General features: G+C 33.3%; 1 protein-coding gene across 1 annotated transcript; it reads right to left on the reverse strand.

Annotated features, from left to right (window-relative positions):
- Positions 1 to 3,633: 3,633 nt before the first annotated feature.
- LOC123707439 (PHAF1 protein CG7083) lies at positions 3,634 to 16,397 on the reverse strand. The gene is made up of 8 exons (XM_045657487.1): positions 16,170 to 16,397; positions 10,596 to 10,678; positions 9,872 to 9,999; positions 8,374 to 8,533; positions 7,318 to 7,889; positions 6,580 to 6,769; positions 6,089 to 6,184; positions 3,634 to 5,667 (listed from the first exon to the last, which is right to left on the reverse strand). Exons 1-7 carry the CDS (start codon positions 16,231 to 16,233, stop codon positions 6,098 to 6,100), a joined length of 1,284 nt encoding a protein of 427 aa, XP_045513443.1. The 5' UTR covers positions 16,234 to 16,397; the 3' UTR covers positions 3,634 to 5,667; positions 6,089 to 6,097.
- Positions 16,398 to 19,431: the final 3,034 nt, after the last annotated feature.

Raw genomic sequence — 19,431 nt, forward strand, 5'->3', positions numbered from 1 at the left:
AACAACTTATAAGAAAAATCATGTAATGCTTTTTCCGTTGTATACAATTAACTATCAGTATTTTATTCGATCTACAAACTATGGAGAGAAATAAAAGGTCAAAATAAATTTTCTTAAAATTTTGCATGTATTCAGATAATTTCCGGAAAAACGTTGGTTCAACATAACGTAATTTGACCACAATAGATACATAAACAATCAGTAGAAAAGCATGATTTAAATCCTAGTTATTAATTAAATACATAGTTTCAACAAAAATAATTGGCAAATCTTAACAATGGTGATACAACAATTTTAATCACAAACAAAAATAGTTTCATTATTTCATTCTAATACATATATACTATCTACTTGATGCAATTCCATACCATTTACAACAATTTTTATTGATATATTAACGAGAAACAAAAAGTAACATATCTGATTGTTATCAGTTATTGGGTACTTTAATGTGTAACTCATTACACCACTTAATTTGCAGTTAGATTTTACTTAAGAAACAAATTTCTTGCCATATTTCTGGTCAGATTTGTGCATCAATCCGTTGTGGAAGATGAGCGGAATGATGAGTGGAAAACCCCAGTGGCTAAGACCAAGAAGTTGTAATATCCTTAGCGGAATAACTTTGCTAAAGCGATTCAGGATATGACGTCATAGAAGTAATTGTAGGCGACGCTAAAAATCGATCCGCACTTTCGAACATAAATTAAACAGAAACCCATAAGTATCAATTGATTTAAATAACATAATGCATTATCGAAACTTTAAAAATCGTTAAAGTTCCGGTGAAAGTTTTAGTAATATTCTTACACATGAGACTGGAATATTTTATTTCAACAAAGGACCCAGATGTCTCAGTTATTATAGTCTTGTGACGCATGGCCCCCGCGGTCTTTAAAAAGTTATTTAAAGCATACTTTATAACCCACTGATACTATTATTGAACGTGATTGTTTTCTAATAAAGAATAATTTATCATGGCATGTTATAGCAAAGTTTATTACTAAGTTATTTACATAAGCCGTGATAAGACACGTTGTCATTTATTGTTATATTTTAAATCCGCTAACCGTAAACTAATCATAATCCATGGCGCTACCAACGTATCCCACCTGCCTATGAACAGTTTGAATTCCATGTTACGTCCCGCGCTGTCTAAAGCGTCAAAATCACTCGGCTTTGAATGGTTTAGCTTGTCTTGCATACAATGATGCACTCTACATAGCAATACACCCAGCCTCAATAACGACAATTAAATAATAAGTAGAACTTTAAAGTTGCCGAAAATAGTTAAAACTGCGGAGCTGTGTACATTCTTTTGTCGATTTATTGATCTAGCACGTAATAAACTTGACTGTCGGCAAAATACGTACCGAACTTGTTTTCAAATTGGGATTGCTTGTACGTTATTACGTGTCTAAATAACTGTTTTTTTATGTACTTACTAACACAAGTCTGAAGTAAACTTTTTCTTTTGCTAACACAGATGTTTCATCTTTCCATATAAGGACAACTCTTTGTAAGGTCAAAATATGCACAGACCCTTAACGGTCGTAATATAAATCTTACACTGACTTTTTTTATAGAGAAGAAGTATATCTTTTTCATTTCCTTAAGTCCTTAGTTTTAAGTAATATATGTACTGTGGTATGGCTCTTCAGGCACTAAGGTTAAACCTCTTTTGTGTTTGGTACCTGTACCGTAATTATTGACATTTTTTAATCAATATTGATTAGTGATTAGACATCTGTGGTACTCTTAGAGATTAGATTAGAGATTGGTGCAAGCATTAAACAAAAACACCGAAATCCCGAAAGTGTTAAATTTGCATCAAGTAATAGTATAAGTATTTTTGTATACCCTAACATTGGGCCATTTCCTATAATATATACTGACCATAAGATAAATCATGACTATATATAAAATTTACAAGTTATTAGCTGTAAAAAAATTGAAACTATTAAATTGAGGGCGTCATTTCGTCATAAAGTTTTTGTATTACTAAAGCATAATATAACACGGCTACTTATAAACACTAGAGTTACATTATACGATTATGCCAGCCCTAAAAATATACCAGAGAGAGATAGTGACGTACATGCCTCTGATTGGTCAATGAGGTGAACATCCGTAGAGTACGTTACGTCACAATGGCAGAAATGTTGGCAATTTATGTTGAGAAGGCTGACATAATGAATATACAAATAACCTTATGAATTAAGTGACAACGCTGTGGCATTTATAAGCCACAGCAAAATAAGCTAATAAAGACAATAATTATTATTAATCTTGCCAGTGTCTGTACGGTTCGTATTGAACATTCTTTAGAAATATTAAATTATACATATTTAGCCCTGTTTAACGTAAAGAAACCTTAGCGAGTCTATGTATGAGTTTGACAATGTACTACAAATCTGACAGCGTCGAACTCATCGCTGACATATGTCAAAAATATCGGTCTAAACTCTTAAAAAATATTCGACCTTTGCGCCGCTCTACCATATGTATATCGTAGCATGTATCGTAGAAGTGATCATGTCATCGCATATGTCAGGCGATTTCAAGTAATGATTGACCTATTCTACAGACAGGCCACAAGATGTACACAGGGCTAAACAAATTGAATGATTAAAGCAAAAATAGTGAGGTATCTTTTGGTAAATGAGTATTACTAAATAAACAGAGGTGACTCAGAAACCGTACCACACTAACAAGGGTGGCATACGCTACCTTATATTAAATCCTTTTTTTAATGTATTATTTGTCAATTTTTTCTTTTTTTTTATGGCACCACAGCCACTTACAATTAACAATCACACACATTGTGCATTAATAAATAATGTAGCGTTGAAATCCTTAAATACATGGGTTCAAATGATATTTTGAAAACGTATTTTTCAAATAACTTTATGAAAATATTATTGTCCTTTTAAAATAATTAACGCAACTTTATTGCTAATGAAAGGGCCTTAAATGAAAATGATTTTCACAACCGTTTAATAGATTTTTGAAGTGTATTTGAGCAATCTAATCAAAGGAGAAATAATCATATCTATTAATAACTTTATCAATGTGTCTATTAACTTACCGGTTTACATTATTTGATAAGAGCTTGTAAATTCTAAAAGACGTCCCCAGAGGGAGATACATAGGGCTTCCCTTGAAATTGAATTAATTATATTATTTTTCTAATATATTTTGTTGTACGTCTATTGTTTATGCAAATGTTCTGCACTCTTTGTTTTACGTACAAAGCTTCATTCTAGCTACAAATTTTTGGTTCATGCTGTCAATGTCAGTTCAGTTCAGTGTCAATGTCAGTACAATTTCAGTTTAAGTAAAGACCCCAAGGAGGATACGACTTGTAATTATTTTTGTTACCTTCTATAGAAAATGTCAATAGCCTATTTGACAATATCTATTTTTTTTTATATAGAACAGGAGACAAACGGGTAGGAGGCTCACCTGATGTTATGTGATACCGCCGCCCATGGTCACTCTCAATTCCCGAAGGCTCGCGAGTGCGTTGCCGGCCTTTTAAGAATTTGTACGCTCTTTTCTTGAAGGACCGTAAGTCGAATTGGTTCGGAAATACTTCAGCGGGCAGCTGGTTCCACATAGCGGTGGTGCGCGGCAAAAATGCCTTGAAAAACGCTCAGTCGTTAAACGGCGGACGTCGAGGTGATACGGGTGGAATTTCGTGTTCTGCCTCGACGTCCGATGATGAAACTCAGCCGCAGGTATTATATAAGTATTATTCAGAGGAATCTGTTTATAAAATGGCTTTTAACGGATGCAGTAAAGTAATTTAACAAAAATCCCGCAAATCGTAAAAACTTGACGTTTAAGACGTTTACATTGCAGGGACTGTTTAGAACCCTTTTGACGGGTTAGAATAACGAATGCATCAATTTGATTTTTTTAAGCAACAAAACAGAATTTAAATGAACACTAATTAATAAAATTAACAAATCATTAAACTTTTGATTAAAACTCGATCCCAAACGTCAGTTATGAAGTATTGCTGTAATCTTTGTAAATATGTAAACGGTTTCACCATGGACAACTTTTCATTTTAAAAACTTTAAATTTGTTCGCCTACCCATATATGTATGTACTTTTTGTTATCACTCAGTATGACTTTGCTGTGGAATGGAAGCCTGGTTATCCAGAACACATGCTCTTACCTAGTTTGGAAACCAGTATAACGTGGTTTTATGGGAGAAGCACAGAATTATTATTATTATTACAGATCCAGATAATTCTTTACTGCTCTAATTAGGGATTAAATTTCATAGAGCGCCGCGTTCTTTAGAATATTTGATTATTAATCGTTAGATATAATTTTGATTTATTAAGAGAATATATTCATTTGCAGATTACAATAAAAGTGCAGCATGAAGTTTTTTCGTAATCGACATATCAATCAAATCACAACATGGACATTAATATGAAACTGATAAGATGATCTCATATGATTTCTTCATATCTCAACGATAATCGACTAACAGACCGAGTGCGAAAAATTGATGTGAAAGTTATCTTTGAATAATATTAAACGCATAATAAGTCTTGATATAGGGGCCTTAGTCTATAGCGACGACATTTTGTATGCATGTGACAAAGTTCTCTCAATATCCGTAGATGAATCTCGGTATCGGGTACAAAAACTGTAGCTAGATTGAGAATGTTGGAAGTTACAGAGCTGTGAAACATCATAAAAATAACGTCTAAAGCGAGAATACGTGAAATATATTCTGTGATTAAAAATAAAAATTGCTCCGGTTTTAAGGTTTTTGTGGGATCTAAGTCTCAACTTTTGTTTAATATCATATCTCGATAAAAAATAATATCCTTAATCTACTGAAGTGATGGTAAATACCAATAAGACAAATCTCCATTAATGACGGAATATTTGTGACAATATAGACTTATTTTTTTAACTATTGGAATGAATTAAAGGCGATAATTGCCCCACGGATTGTACCTATATTAAAAAAATGAGTAATATTTTCATATGCAAAGCTCTTTGAATAATTATGAAACCTACCACTTACCTAACTATATAAATTCATAGATAAAAATGTTACAGGCACCATAATGAATGATTTTGTAATTTCCGAAAAATAAATATAAACGTCTAAATTAAAACTTAAATAAAAATCATTCCCATCTATGATCTTACCTTACAATTAGACCTAAAACATAGTGCATATTACAAAATATTTTAGCACATTTTTTTCACAACTCACACCCTAAGTTTTTTTAGAAAAAATACGTCATTTTTATACATAATTATATCCTTCGATATTTACAACAGTCTATTATACTTTGGGAAATTGTCAAATTTAAAAACACAATTGACTAAATAATGAAACGTCAGGTTTGCCCCTCGAACACGTCACTTGTCAAAAAACAACTGTCAATTTCTGCTAACATTAAAATAAAGCATACTATCTTGAGATCGGTCACTCACTTTTTTTTAGTATTTTTCACAGTTTTATCACATTTTTTTAAAATACTGTTTCCTCTTCGGTTGGTAGTGGATATGTATTATTTCGCCAGAGGTTGGGTTTTATTTTTGATGTGGCAACACCGACAGGCGTCGACTGTAGACTGTCAAACTGGCATTCAGGTTTTTAATTTTTTGCCGATTTTTTGTGGCACCTGTAGAAAAAATTTTAACTTATTAATTATCATACAATAAAATGGATAATATATAAGTGTGTGATATATGGCGAACTAATAAAATAAGAATTTTATATATAATTTTAATTTAATACAACTGACAACAGTACGAAATATTGTAATATATACGTATGTTATGTTTAATACTGTATAAAGAGTTGTGAAGAGTGCACACATAGATTAAAAAACCTTAAGCCTTTACAGAACAAATATAAATATAGAAGTTACAATTTTAGTGGAAACCCCGTTCATAGGTATAACCTTCTTTCAAGGAAGGGCGTTTTACCCTTCCACCTTGCCAGCAGTTTCAGATAGGTTGGCCTATCTACACATACATATTCCCAAATACGTAATACTGAGACTGATATAATCTGTGTATCAAGATGTGAATAATACAGACCTGTGTGTGTCACGCGATAGAGTCAACGGCGTATTGCGGGGTAGCTCCCTCGGGTTGGTATAGGGTTATTGACGCTATGTAGTTATTGGACATCACCTGAAAATATATTAGAATAAGAACCAGATCGGAAACCAAAAAAAAATGGTCCATGGCCTGTCTTTTCATAAATTTAATTATCATTAAATAATAATTGAATAAAATAAGCACTACAATACTTGATTTTGACTCTGTATGTTTCTTGATATTATTCTTGGGTCTTACATGTTAAGTACATAGAAAATGTATTTGTATACAGCCATAATTTGAACCCACAACCTCAGAGAGAGAGGCACAATCTCACTAGGGCAGTACTACTTTAGTTGCAACCTAAATTATCCGATTTACATTTATGAATGTTTCGTCCCAATGTCTGTATGAATACAAAATTTTGGGCTTATTTAGACATATCCGATAAAAAAAGATCTCATTTAAAAATAATACAATAGGCGTACCTCAAAAATGATATCCTGATAACCGTAGCAGAAGGTGGAACCGAATGGATTAGTTGTGTTCGTCGAGGACGCCCGATTGAGAACAACGGGCCGTTCGCATACGCGCAAAGCACGAGACACGCTTTCCCACTTGCTGTACGCCGTTATACAGACGCCGCCGCGGGACTCCACTAGCGCATTGGATTCGGACCTGAATCATTATTATGTGGGATTAATATTATATTCGTTTTGGGGAGCGATCTAAAAGGTCAGTCATCGTAGCCCATGGACAGATTTTAGCCGGCTTTTGAGGAGTATTCTTTTTTTTAACAATTGAAGGTCATATCCATAATCCAGGGTAGACCGGGAGTCGATTCCACAGTTCGATAGTTCGAAAAAGAAAATATCTTGTAAATCGGACCGTGGAAGAGGGCCAGCCATCATCCGCAATAGGATGAAATTTTGAATTAATACGGCTCAAATGGTTGAAATTTTAAGTTTTAGCCCGCAGTATGCAAGCGCGTATTTTGAAAACCTTTTTTGCAACATTTCAGTTAATTTACATAAAACTATTAACTACCAACGAGCCAGACCCCACAGGCTGGCAGTTTGTTTGTTAAGGGGATTAGAAAATTAATTAAAATTATTTAGAATTTAAATTTCAGTTTTTCAGACGGACGGCAAAGAACTTTTTTTATACTAATACCTATTATAAACAATATTGCATATTATATACATCCTAGGTATTCTTATACATACTTGTCAGGATGCACGTGTAGCGTAAACTCGCAACGATGGTACATATTAAAGTTGTAGTGGCCCGGATAGTTCGTATGCAGCACGAATTTCTTCACCGAGTGCGTACGCGCATCGAACAGCACATCCAGCCCAAGTGTAAAGTAGTTGAAGAAATAGTCCGTGTGTGGCGGGGCCCGACGGCGTGCGGTCGGACGGTGTATGCGCATCTTATCATCCGCCTTGTAGTAGAGGCGGGCCGGAGCGGCCAGCGCACGAGAAACCGCCTGACAACTGTCACCAAAGCGGACAACGCGTCGGCGGCTTACAGCAGCCCCACCTCTGCCGCCCTCCGCCAGCAGGTGCAGCCGCAACGCCACCGTACTGCTGGCGGAGCGGATGACATCGCAACGACGCAGGTGCAACTGCTGTCGGTAACACGATGGCGGGAGATCCGCTAGTGGTGCGGACCACCGCCCGCCGCTGTTCGGCTTTGACGCTTGGTGCTGCGATCCGTAGTAGATGGTGGTCCGCGCTACTACCGGCGAACCGCCATTGGGGAATTGTAGCGAGCCCAGGCCATGAGCGTAGCCCGGCTGGAATATATAGCAATAGACAAAATTAATCGAATAATTATGTCATAATTTTAGAATTAATATCAATTAAAACTTAGTAATTTTAACTATGGTTTCAATATATTTGATTCGTTATTCACTGTAAAAGATAAGATATAGGGAAGTCACTTAGGGAGCGTTCATGTATTACGTAACGAATTTTTTCCTCTTGTAAAACGTTACGATGCGGGCGGGGATTAATTACGCCTTATTGTTAATATTTTCCACTTTCCAGGACCTTACACCACATATTGGTAAGTTTTAGGTATAAAGAGTCACTGTGGTTACGAAACGTTTTATTATTGGATACAGAAAACGTTACGGTGCGTAACGTACGGTCCAAAAATTGTGTGACGTAATACATGAACGCTCCCTTAGTTTTGTATCCTTATGAATAACACGTTCATGAATATTTAACATTGGTGCGTAAGCAACCTTCTAATTATCCATTATGTGAATGTATTACCTCAAATTTGCTATCAACAGGAAAATAAAAGGTGAGTCCTCTAAAGTTAAGCGCGAACAAATGTCGTTGGCTGTCATAGAGGCCGGGATGCGTCGCACCAAAGCAGTGCTCCACTTGCTCGATAGATGGCGTTATTTCAGGTGAATTGAAACACATGCCACTGAAATATTGAAGCATAGAAAATCAGTTGGCAACAGTTTTATTAGAACTTTTGCTACCTCAGTCGAGACTTATATCGATTCTTATAATACAACATCATTGTCATGATAATAAAGTCTACAAACTTTTTTGTGTTTGATGTTAAAAGGGGCGAAAACATCAATTTATAAATCAAGAACGGCTGAACCGATTTGGCTGAAAATTGATGCAGAGGTAGCTTAGATCTAGGAGATAAGCATAGGATATCCTGTTTCCATGGGACGTGACTAAACGTAGTAAACCCAAACGCAACAAACAGCAATACTAAAAGTTTATCAGTCAAAACATCAATATTGTATAAAAAACGCAACTGACATACGTAATGTTATCTATAGTTAAGTATGATAGAAAATTTGACAATTAGAAGTTTTGAAGTTTATCGGTCCATGTGTTTATTTCGAGTTTCTATTACATTATCGTGCCGAAATTATCATTAACAATGCACGACCAAGAACTTAAGTCAAACTTTTCCCGACAAAGTAATGCAATAAATAAATGGGTGGGTCGATGTTTGTCTTATTCACAATTAGATGTTTTTTTATGTTTGAAATTTTCTATTTAAGACGTGTGTATGTCTGTCGTCCTGTTTAAAAGAAAATAATACAGCTGTAACAATATCATATTAATATCATCACATGGATTCATTGTGTTTTTAAATGCCAAATGTCAATATTGAACTGGAAATCAGTCAAATCGTGTATTGGATTGAGTCATACGATGACCTTAATAAATGAAAGCAATCATATTGCAATTTAAATGCAATACAAATTCATAACAACAGCATTAGACAAAGTCATGACTAGGTTTTGGATTGGTTTTCTTAATAAGGCACTAAAGTCTTTTAAACACTAGAAAAAAAATTATTAACGAATTACAGTAGAGATCTAGAAGCGATTCATAGTTCGCGGTAAATCTTGAGTCCGAATTTTACTCTTACTATCAGGAATGCCTTCTTGTTTTTATTTATAACTCAATATTCACCACAGATACTAGAATTTGTATATTTTTGCCAAGTACTTTTTCTGCTCTGTGCGGCAATTAATCCGACACAATTGTTTCACGGGAAATCAGATCATACCTTAACCACATAGCCAAGGATTCGTTTCAAGGTTTTTAATACAAATAAAAATACATTTTTATTTATCCATCGAAACAATGGAATGGAATGTTTTAGCAGTTTAGCCTAAAGGAAATTCCAATAAATGTTATTGAATCGAATTAGGAACATTTCTGCTGTATTTTTAACCATTAGCTAATAAATACTGTTACATTTTTATCTAAATAAAAGCTGTATACATACCTATACCTAAGTTTAATTAATTTCATATTGTATATCTCTATGATCTTCAGCCGCTGCGCGACAGGGTCGAATATTAATCGAATCCCGTCTTGGGGCATATTTATCACTAGGTCTACGGAGAGAGGGTTCTGAAAAGTAATACCATTCAATGAGCAAAGGTTTTAGATCTGTATAGAGAAAAGTCGTTCTATTAATAATAAAATATTTCTTATTATAATTAGAGCAACTATGACACTATTAATTGCAAATTAGCGCCTTTGTTTTAATTTTACCAGAATGTAAGCTAAGACATATTATATATGGATATAGTATATCCAATATTTTTACTGTCTATCAAACTAAAAATACACTTAAAGTCTAACGAAAAGTTTACAGTAATTTACATGTATGTGTCATATATTTGTTAACACTTCGTTATATTACAATATAAAAAAAATTGAACATAATTAAATCAAAAGGAGGGCAACTGGCGGCCTTATCGCTTTCGAGCGATCTCTTCCAGGCAACCACTATTACGATTATTATAAAAATTCCTTCCCCTGGGGTTTTTACCATATATCTGTTTAATGTATATTATTACTTGAATGTGATTTTAAAACAGATATTCGTGTTCAATATTATAATATTATATATATTTTAAAACATTAATGATACAATTATGTTTAGAGTTGGTACGGAAATAAAAATCTTAATAAATGTTTTTATTTTTGTAAACTATAACTACCTGATCGCTGTAGAGTACTTGAACACCTCTGATTGTGCCAACTTGACTCTGAATTATAGCAACGGCTTGCGAGAAATGCATTCCTGAAAATATAAACAAAATCAATATGTCTAGACGTCCCGGAATAAAATCTTAGCTGTAGTCGAAGGGTAAGTTCTACTATAAAACAAAATTCCCGAATAAAGTCTATTGTAAAAACCTTTTCAAGTATGGCTTTGGTTTGGACGATTTTGTTTGATATTGGACGAAACCAAATAACTTATAATTTATTTGGCTCATTAACTATGGTTCTATTAAAATGTATACCTAGTTAACAATTGATTTTCAAAGTGTGATCCAAATCAATGAAATACAAAAATTACGACCACATTGTGTCGGTAGGTAGCTCAATATCTTTAAACTAAAATATTAAATATTTTCAACGTAACGGCAAGCATCTCAAATGGCATCATTGCCAGCATCATTTTTAGGTTCCTTAACGTACCTCAGCATTCAACAACCATAAATAGTACGTCTAACGCAAGGTCTCATCAGTACCAATCTAGTGGATGGAATAAAAAAGATACAGGTGTAGATTTTTTTTATAATCTTAATAAGAATTAGTAAAAGAAGTCAATTTTCTTATGAAAACGCAAAATAAATTATAACTCTGCAGGGGTCGAGTTTGAGGACCTCCTGTAGATCAATTTTTTGCAGCTGATGACATCATCTAACCCCTAGTTGATCCACGACTTTTTGGCCATCCTGTACATTGTCTAGATCTCATTATATTGTTACTAATTTAAAAAACTGACTCCATTTTTCTGGACTGTGCCTCAGATTTCTGTATAGTTTCGTGAGTTTTTTTTGGGCTCCGATTGCCTCGATCGATGTTTTCCTTCATCGACCGAGTGTTGAACGCGCACATACACAATATATCCATTGGTGCAGAGCCGTGATCCAAACCTACGTCGTCAGAACAGTCGCACGGTAAAGCAAGGCCCAACTTCATTAATTTAAAATAGTTTACTATAACTTTGATCAATTTATGTCACAATAACCCGTGTGCATACAGTTTTGTTGCCAATGTATTTACTTAATTACTCAGTACAATGCAAATACCTATTAGATAGATTATTAAAATAATTGATTGCAAGATCAGAGACCATAAGACACCTGTGCATCAAAGGTCAGCTGCGTTTGAACATATCATTTCCATTAACGTTTCGTTTGTATAAATCCTAAGCAATGATTGTCTTGCGAATGGGTTTAACATATTTCGAATTACAAAGGGGTTTTTAAAGACACACTAACGAAACACATACAGACAGTTACAGAGAACACATGACATACAAAACGCAGTACATACATGTACATCAATGACAAGTGTGCACACCTTATAAAGGGAAATATTACAATGAAAAAAAAAAACATTGGCGCTACAAACTTTTAAGGTCTGGACCTCAGATTTCTGTATCTTTTACATGATCATTTGTTGATCTAATAGGCAAGTAGGTGATGACCTTTTTGTGCCTGACGCACGCCGTCGACTTTTTGGCTCTAAGGTAAGCCGGTTTCCTCACGATGTTTCCCTTCACCGTTCGAATGCGAATGTTAAATGCGATGAAAGAAAGATAGTGCATTGATGCACAGACGGGGATCGAACCTACGACCTCAGGGATGAGAAGCATGCTGAAGCCACTACGCCAACAGTGCTGACTATTACAATGATAAAAGAGAAAAAATAATACAATAAAACCAAATGTCAATAAACTAGATAAAGAAATATAAATATGAAATTTAAATATTTAATACATTTCTTCTTTGTAATGACCTGAAGACATGGGGATGACATAATATGTAAAATCTAACACGTTTCTGAGCCTGGCCCTATTTCTTTGTAATGATAAAGTTTTAGAGTAACCCAAACAATAAGGAGAGAAATATTTTTGCGTTTTATCATTGTTCATTATAGTAGTAGGTTATCAGACGTCTGTCGAAAATTTTTAGCCCGGAATCGAAGTCTTCCAAAGGCGCTAAAACTTCTAAGACTAAGACTTCCGTATGTCTAAATCCAATAATGCGTACATAGTTTAGACTTACCCAATGTAAAACGCCTCTAAGCTAATTAACACACGAAAATTGTCGTTTAGTTAAGCCTTATAGATTCCCTATATGACATACATACATAATGCATATTGCGTACAAAGAAAAAATTGTAAAGAAGCTGGCAATAGTGTGTCATTTAACGTTCTTTGTCTGCAGGTATCTATTCAAATTGAGTTTGTGACTTTCATTCGAATTGAATATGACCTACATACTATCGATCGTTCTATACTTTATGATACTCTGTGTATACATTGTATAATTATTAATTAACACTCTACGGCTAAGTGGCTCACAGCTCACAGTGGTGAGTTTGATTTCCATCGAAACAAACACATCTGCTGCTACAGACAGGTATATAAATACTAAAAAACCTACAATACAAATAAAAACATCTTGTTAGATTTAAAAAAAATACAATTTACGACAACAATAAAAAAATCATACATAGATATTACACAGTGACGAAGACATCTAATTGGTATAAAATTATCTGCGTGCTCATTTATAACAAAGGAAACTATTTATATTAAATAAAAGAAAATAAGCATGCACACACTGGGATGCACTAACAACCTCTTTATTTATATAGCGAGCGTCAATGGTTTCGTATTGCTGGACATTTCAGTAAGTATATTATATTAAAACAACCGCCGTGACTTATAGAAATACATATACAAGTTTATTTGCAAAAAATGTGGATACAATACTGCCAAGTACGAATATCCATAACCTTACACAATATATTCTTTAAAGTGAAAAATTAGGAACAAATGTATCATTATTTCGTTAATAATAATTTCTTTAATATACGATATTTTGTTCTGAAATATAACTATATCAGTATCAGGCCCCTTCACTACTACGGAACTTTACACAAACAGTCCGCGACCTCTTCATAAGCTTGCGTGAGAGATTTTTGAGTATGAGCGGCCAATTTTTGTGATTACTTTTAAATTCTCTATAGTACACTTTTTAACGGAGACTCCATTGAACTTTACTCTATTAACTTTATACTATAGAAGTTTATATACAAATGTATGTAGGTGCCAAATACCTCAATACACTGGAGAAGACGTAAAAAAAAATTCAGTTCCATTTATATACTAAACAGTGTTGGCCTTGTGGCTTCTACGTGCGACCCTCATCTCTGAGATCGTAGGTTCAATCCCCGGCTGTGCACCAATGAACTATTTTGTGCGCATTTAACACTCTCTCATACAGTGAAGGAAAACATCGTGAGGGAATCGGCCTTAAGCACAGAAGGCTGACATCTATTGCGTATTAGAAAGAACAAAATCATGAAACAGATACAGAAATCTAGAACTAAAATTAAATAAACAATAGTTGTTTAATGTTTTCCAAATAAATAGTTCATAGACATAAAAATATACTTTATATTTGATAATCATCATCAATATAAAACCTACAGAAGTAGATACAATTATTACCTACTATTTATACACACACTTATTTGCCTTGTAATTGTCCGATAAGGCATAAAAAGTGCGTTGACATTACTAATCGCGTTATATCATCAATAATAATTGCTATAACATTGTAGTTAAAGAGTTGCAATATTTTATGAATTTTACTATTGAAATACAAGTATATTTCACACCGCTTATTGATAGAAACAAATGCATTCTATCAAAGCATATATTCTATGCAAACTATAGGAACAAATAGTCTTGCACAGAAAAAAAACATTTCAGAATAATGAAAAATTACATGTCAAAAAGCCAATTTGAAACCAATTTAAAATTAATGTAACTTGAATAATGTTGTTTTAAGACAATAAAGAACACTGATTATTATTCAGGTCCCACAGCCTTAAGGTATTTCAAACTCGGGTTTTACTTAATAAATGATAATAATCATTTAACAACTAAATCTGGAGATATGATAATACAGACAATATGGTCATTGTTCTTTGCGTATCATTAAAATAAACAGATTTAACAAACATTATACATTATTATTGGTCCATTAATAACAATTTAATTTGTATGTACGAATGTATATGTACACAATTTTGTTTCTTTCTTTATTAATACCTAACTTTTGGTTAAAGACAAGTACATATCTAGCTTCAACAATAAGTTTATTTTCATAGTTAATAACCTACTGATAGTTTGTCCCGATAGCTTTCAAGGGAAAAATGATTTGCTTTTTAAAGGCAAGGTGCTTTTATAATGTGGGAGAGGTTTTTGATCATATGTTTTGACAACAATTATAAATAATTTTACTGCTCTTATTATAACATTTACCTATTTTCTCTGCAAATAAATTATTTGATTGAGAGAAAATGCCTTATAAGCTCATTCATAAGTATGCAGGCACTGTGTGTTTATTCCCTTTAATTTTTTACATCCTAACTATGAATATAAAATTAAGTTGACCTTAAAAAAAGCTAGAAATTTGTGGTTCAAATAAAATGGATTTATATTGTACATACTTGTCAGAAAATATTATTAATAATTAATATCTTAAATTTATTAAGGTACAATAATTTTTAATAACATACTAATGGTAACTTATATACTTTTACACCATATATTTATAAAAAAAATTCATAGTGAAGATAAAGAACTTGCAAAAGAATCTAATATATATGAGATAATTGTATTATAAAAACAGTTTGAAAGTTTAAAACTAAATGTAGAAATAGATAATATTCACTGAAAAATACCCTAACTAACGGTAAAATATTTAAATTTAGAGTTGTTTACTAGCTATTTCAAGGGCACTTCTGTGGTGATATGAAAAATAATTTGATACGCTGATAAAATGTGCGTGATAATTGTTTGTTTTTCTATTAGAAATCAAATATATTATATTCTCTCAGGAATTTATAAAAATAATTATTATACCTTGAACACAAATTTACTCAAATTTGTAAAACATAAAGTAAGGTATGGGTTGTATATTTATATACAAGGAAATTAATATATTAAACATAAGTACATAGATACATAAATATTAAATAAAAAGCAAATTTTTATTACAAGCTTCAGTAAGGTAACTTGAGAGTACCTATAAAATTAGGCCTTGTGAAACTATTATGCCATTCTGTAAGAGTGGCTCCACTCTCGTTAAATACGGTATACGTATGTACTTTCATAATTAAAAAATAAATCATTAGGTAAATGACCCTTTCAAGATAAAATAGGGTGCATCAAGAGCCCCTAATATGATTTGGTATAATATATATGACAACTGCTTGTTTAAAATCGTTTCAAAGTGTTAATTATTAATAATTAAAACAAGTGGCCGTTTTCATGGTCAAGTGTAAAAAAATAAACATTCGAAGTTCGAACAAAGACGCGCCCGAGCTATTAAAAAATCAATGTTGCTTTATCGCGAAATGTTATACATTCGAAATAACATTAAAACCTTTCGTATATAAACTAAATATTGCGTAAGACGTATCCCTTGGAAATACAACGCAAATTCTTGACGTAAATTAAAAACATATGAATAGCATACCTAGAACAAATTCCCAGGCCTCGCAACCCAGGGAACGTTCTGGAACGATTTCTAGATCCAACATTTTGCACTATACACACTATACACTTAAAATTAATTAACTTTCACTGAATAAAGTTATTTTTTCGCATTAACAAGCAATAATACGCTGTCTTTCTTTGTTTGCCAACTTTAGTCTTCAACCATTTTGTATTTGTCAGGGGAACTGTCATTACAAACAGCTGATTGTATTCTGCCAGGGCCGTATTGCAAATTATTTATTACATGTTATGCTTAAAAATGCCAATGTACAAAAGTATACTCCACAAGTTTAAATAATATAGGAAGTAGTTTAGACCATTTTCCCATTTTAGTTTGAAATATAAGTAGTATTTTTATTCTAAATGTAAATAATTTTTAATTAAATTATTTAAATAAATACTCAAATCAAAATTCTCGAACATATACATATATGTCACACCAAAACACAGTAAAATTATGCTATAATAGCTAATCTACGTTCTAGCTATAGCTAACTAGTATTTTAATATAGTTCAGACTTCCTTTTTTTTATTTTTATTTATAGTACTAAAACATATCTTACTCGTAAATAAAATAATTATTTTTAGTAGTCGGAAAAGCGTTAAATATATTAATAATATAAAATAAAAATACGGCCCTGGCTGGAGTTTGTGACGCATGCGTACCTATTACGACTAAAAATTAATATTGTAGCACTGTTTTATTTCTATCTCCTTCGGCCATATGAAGATATCGATATGTACAGCTCTTTCGAACCATAGTTTATGTTTTTTCGCATGTTTACATATATCTTGCCTCTCTTTCCCACTTCAATGTTATTGACAAATGAGTCAGGCTAGTCTAGTACCAAACGTAAGCGCTTTTCATAATGTTGGCAATGCATTAGCGATAACTTCAACGGACTAAGGAGTACAAATACGAAAGTATTTTATTGAAACGATCAAATATATGTTTGGAGATTAAGCATTTAGGCATTTTTTAGTAAAAAAGGTATTTTGTTTTAAGATGAATTTATATATTCCGTAAAGAAGAACAAAGAAAACATTTCCACTCTCCTAATGCTACAAATTAGTCCCGCCATTTGGCAATGAGTAACCTTGAAACCATCACCACCTACACAATTTTCAACGCAATATTATTGTGTAATATGTTAGTGATTCCGCCTAATAATGATGTTATAACGTAATACTACGCATCATTTACGTAAATAATGTTGTTTTTAAAAATAAATTACGCAGGTCCAGTTAGCCGATAATCGCGTTTTTTGAAAGTAAAACAATTGCTTCGATCAAGGCTATTCACTGATATTTTTCTATTCTATCTTATTTTGATTAAATATAACAGTTCAAATCATCACATTAATAATACCTACTTTACTACTGTATATTAGGTCCTTACATATGAAATTGGCGTTTTGTATGGGAGGAACAAAAAGTCGAATATTTTTAAATATAATATATTTAATTAATCAAAGTATGAACCATTGTTTTCTATGCACTTTTGCCATCTCTTCGGTAGTTTATTGATCCCTTTACTAAAAAAATAGTCGGACGGGAATCAATAAAATCTGTGAATACGATTTGGACTGCCCCATCAGAGTTAAATTTTTTCCCTTGCAAGAAGTTGTCCAAATTTCGAAAAAAATGGTAATCTGTTGGAGCAAGGTCCGGGGAGTACGGAGGATGTCTTAGACATTACAATTGAAGCTCTTCTAATTTGGTAACCGTCTGTTGTGCAGTGTGTGGTCTATGGCGTTGTCGTGAAGTAGCAGTGGCGTGGAGCGATTGACCAGCCTAGGTTGTTTAGCCGCTAGCTTTTCCATCATGGTTTGCAATTGTTGACAATAGACATCAGCCGTAATAATCTGGCCAGATTTGAGAAAACTGCAATTAACAATACCGGCACTAGTCCACCAAACGCCTACAAGTAACTTTTTTGGGGTTAATTTCCGCTTGGGGTAGGATTTGGCTGGCTGGCCAGGATCCAACCATTGCGTTGAGCGCTTCCGATTATCGTAAAGAATCCATTTTTAATCACAGGTAATGATTCGGTTTCAAATACCTTCATTATTGTGCCGGTTCAGTAATGTAACGCAGCAGTCGACGTGCGTTTGCCGGTTGGCTTCAGTCAATTCGTGAGGTACCCACCTTTCAAGCTTTTTAATCTTCCCAATTTGCTTCAAGTGAATTGAAACAGTTTTATCACTAACACCGCAGCCTGCAGCTAACTCGGACGTGGTTTGCGATGGACCCGCTTCCACAATAGCCTTCAATACTTCATTATCAACTTGGGTCTCAGGCCGTCCACGGGGCTTGTTCTGCAGGTCGAAATTTCCAGAACGAAAACGTTGGAACCAAAAACGAACTGTGTTTTCTTTTGCAACATGACCGCCATACACATCATTCAGTGTCATGAGTAAATAGCTGTAGAAATTTGAAATTCCTAACCAAATACCTCCTGTATTTGAGGTCAAAGTGGCCAGTACGACAAAACGCCAATTTCATATGTAAGGACCTAATATATACCTACTACTACTTTACTACCTTTAAAAAATTCTGTAGTTTATGTCTGATTCTCAAATAAACGCAATTTTTTAGGACTTTATTCATTTTTTAATTCCGGCATGTCTTACTCACCTGCTTAATGTAATCAAAATGAAAATAGCAATATAAGGGCTACAATATAATAAATGGAACAATTTATTTCCTCCGTGTATTGTCCTATTAAAATGTACTGGTATTGAGTTAACTGACATATTATTTATATATTGGTCTAAGCTTGCAGAATTCTTGCAAATCGGTCCAGACGTATTAGGATGATAGCCTAACCAAACGCAAAGTTTTCATTCTTTGAATTTAGTATATGTTGCCGCAATACAAATACGAAACCACTTCGCTACACCAACACACCTAACAGGATTATTTTGGATTACATTGTTGATCTTTACAGTTATTGACACTTTAATCGGTGTCTTTTGTTTTTAGTAAAACCTGTCAACCTACCTTGAAAGGAATGTTTTCGTGATTATTGAAAGCCCTGTACTAGGTACACGGAGTACCTAGTCTGAATCACAAAAAATATTTATGTCAATTGAACCCATGTATTCTGCTCTAATAATAAATAACCAAGAAAGTATTGTTTAGTAGATATAATATCTAAAAATCAAGGTGCTTGTCATATGGGAATTGTGATTCAACCTATGTAAAGTATATTACTGAAAATATGCCAAGAGAATAATAAT

The sequence above is a fragment of the Pieris brassicae genome, chromosome 3, assembly GCF_905147105.1.
Source record: "Pieris brassicae chromosome 3, ilPieBrab1.1, whole genome shotgun sequence".
Lineage (NCBI taxonomy): Eukaryota > Metazoa > Arthropoda > Insecta > Lepidoptera > Pieridae > Pieris > Pieris brassicae.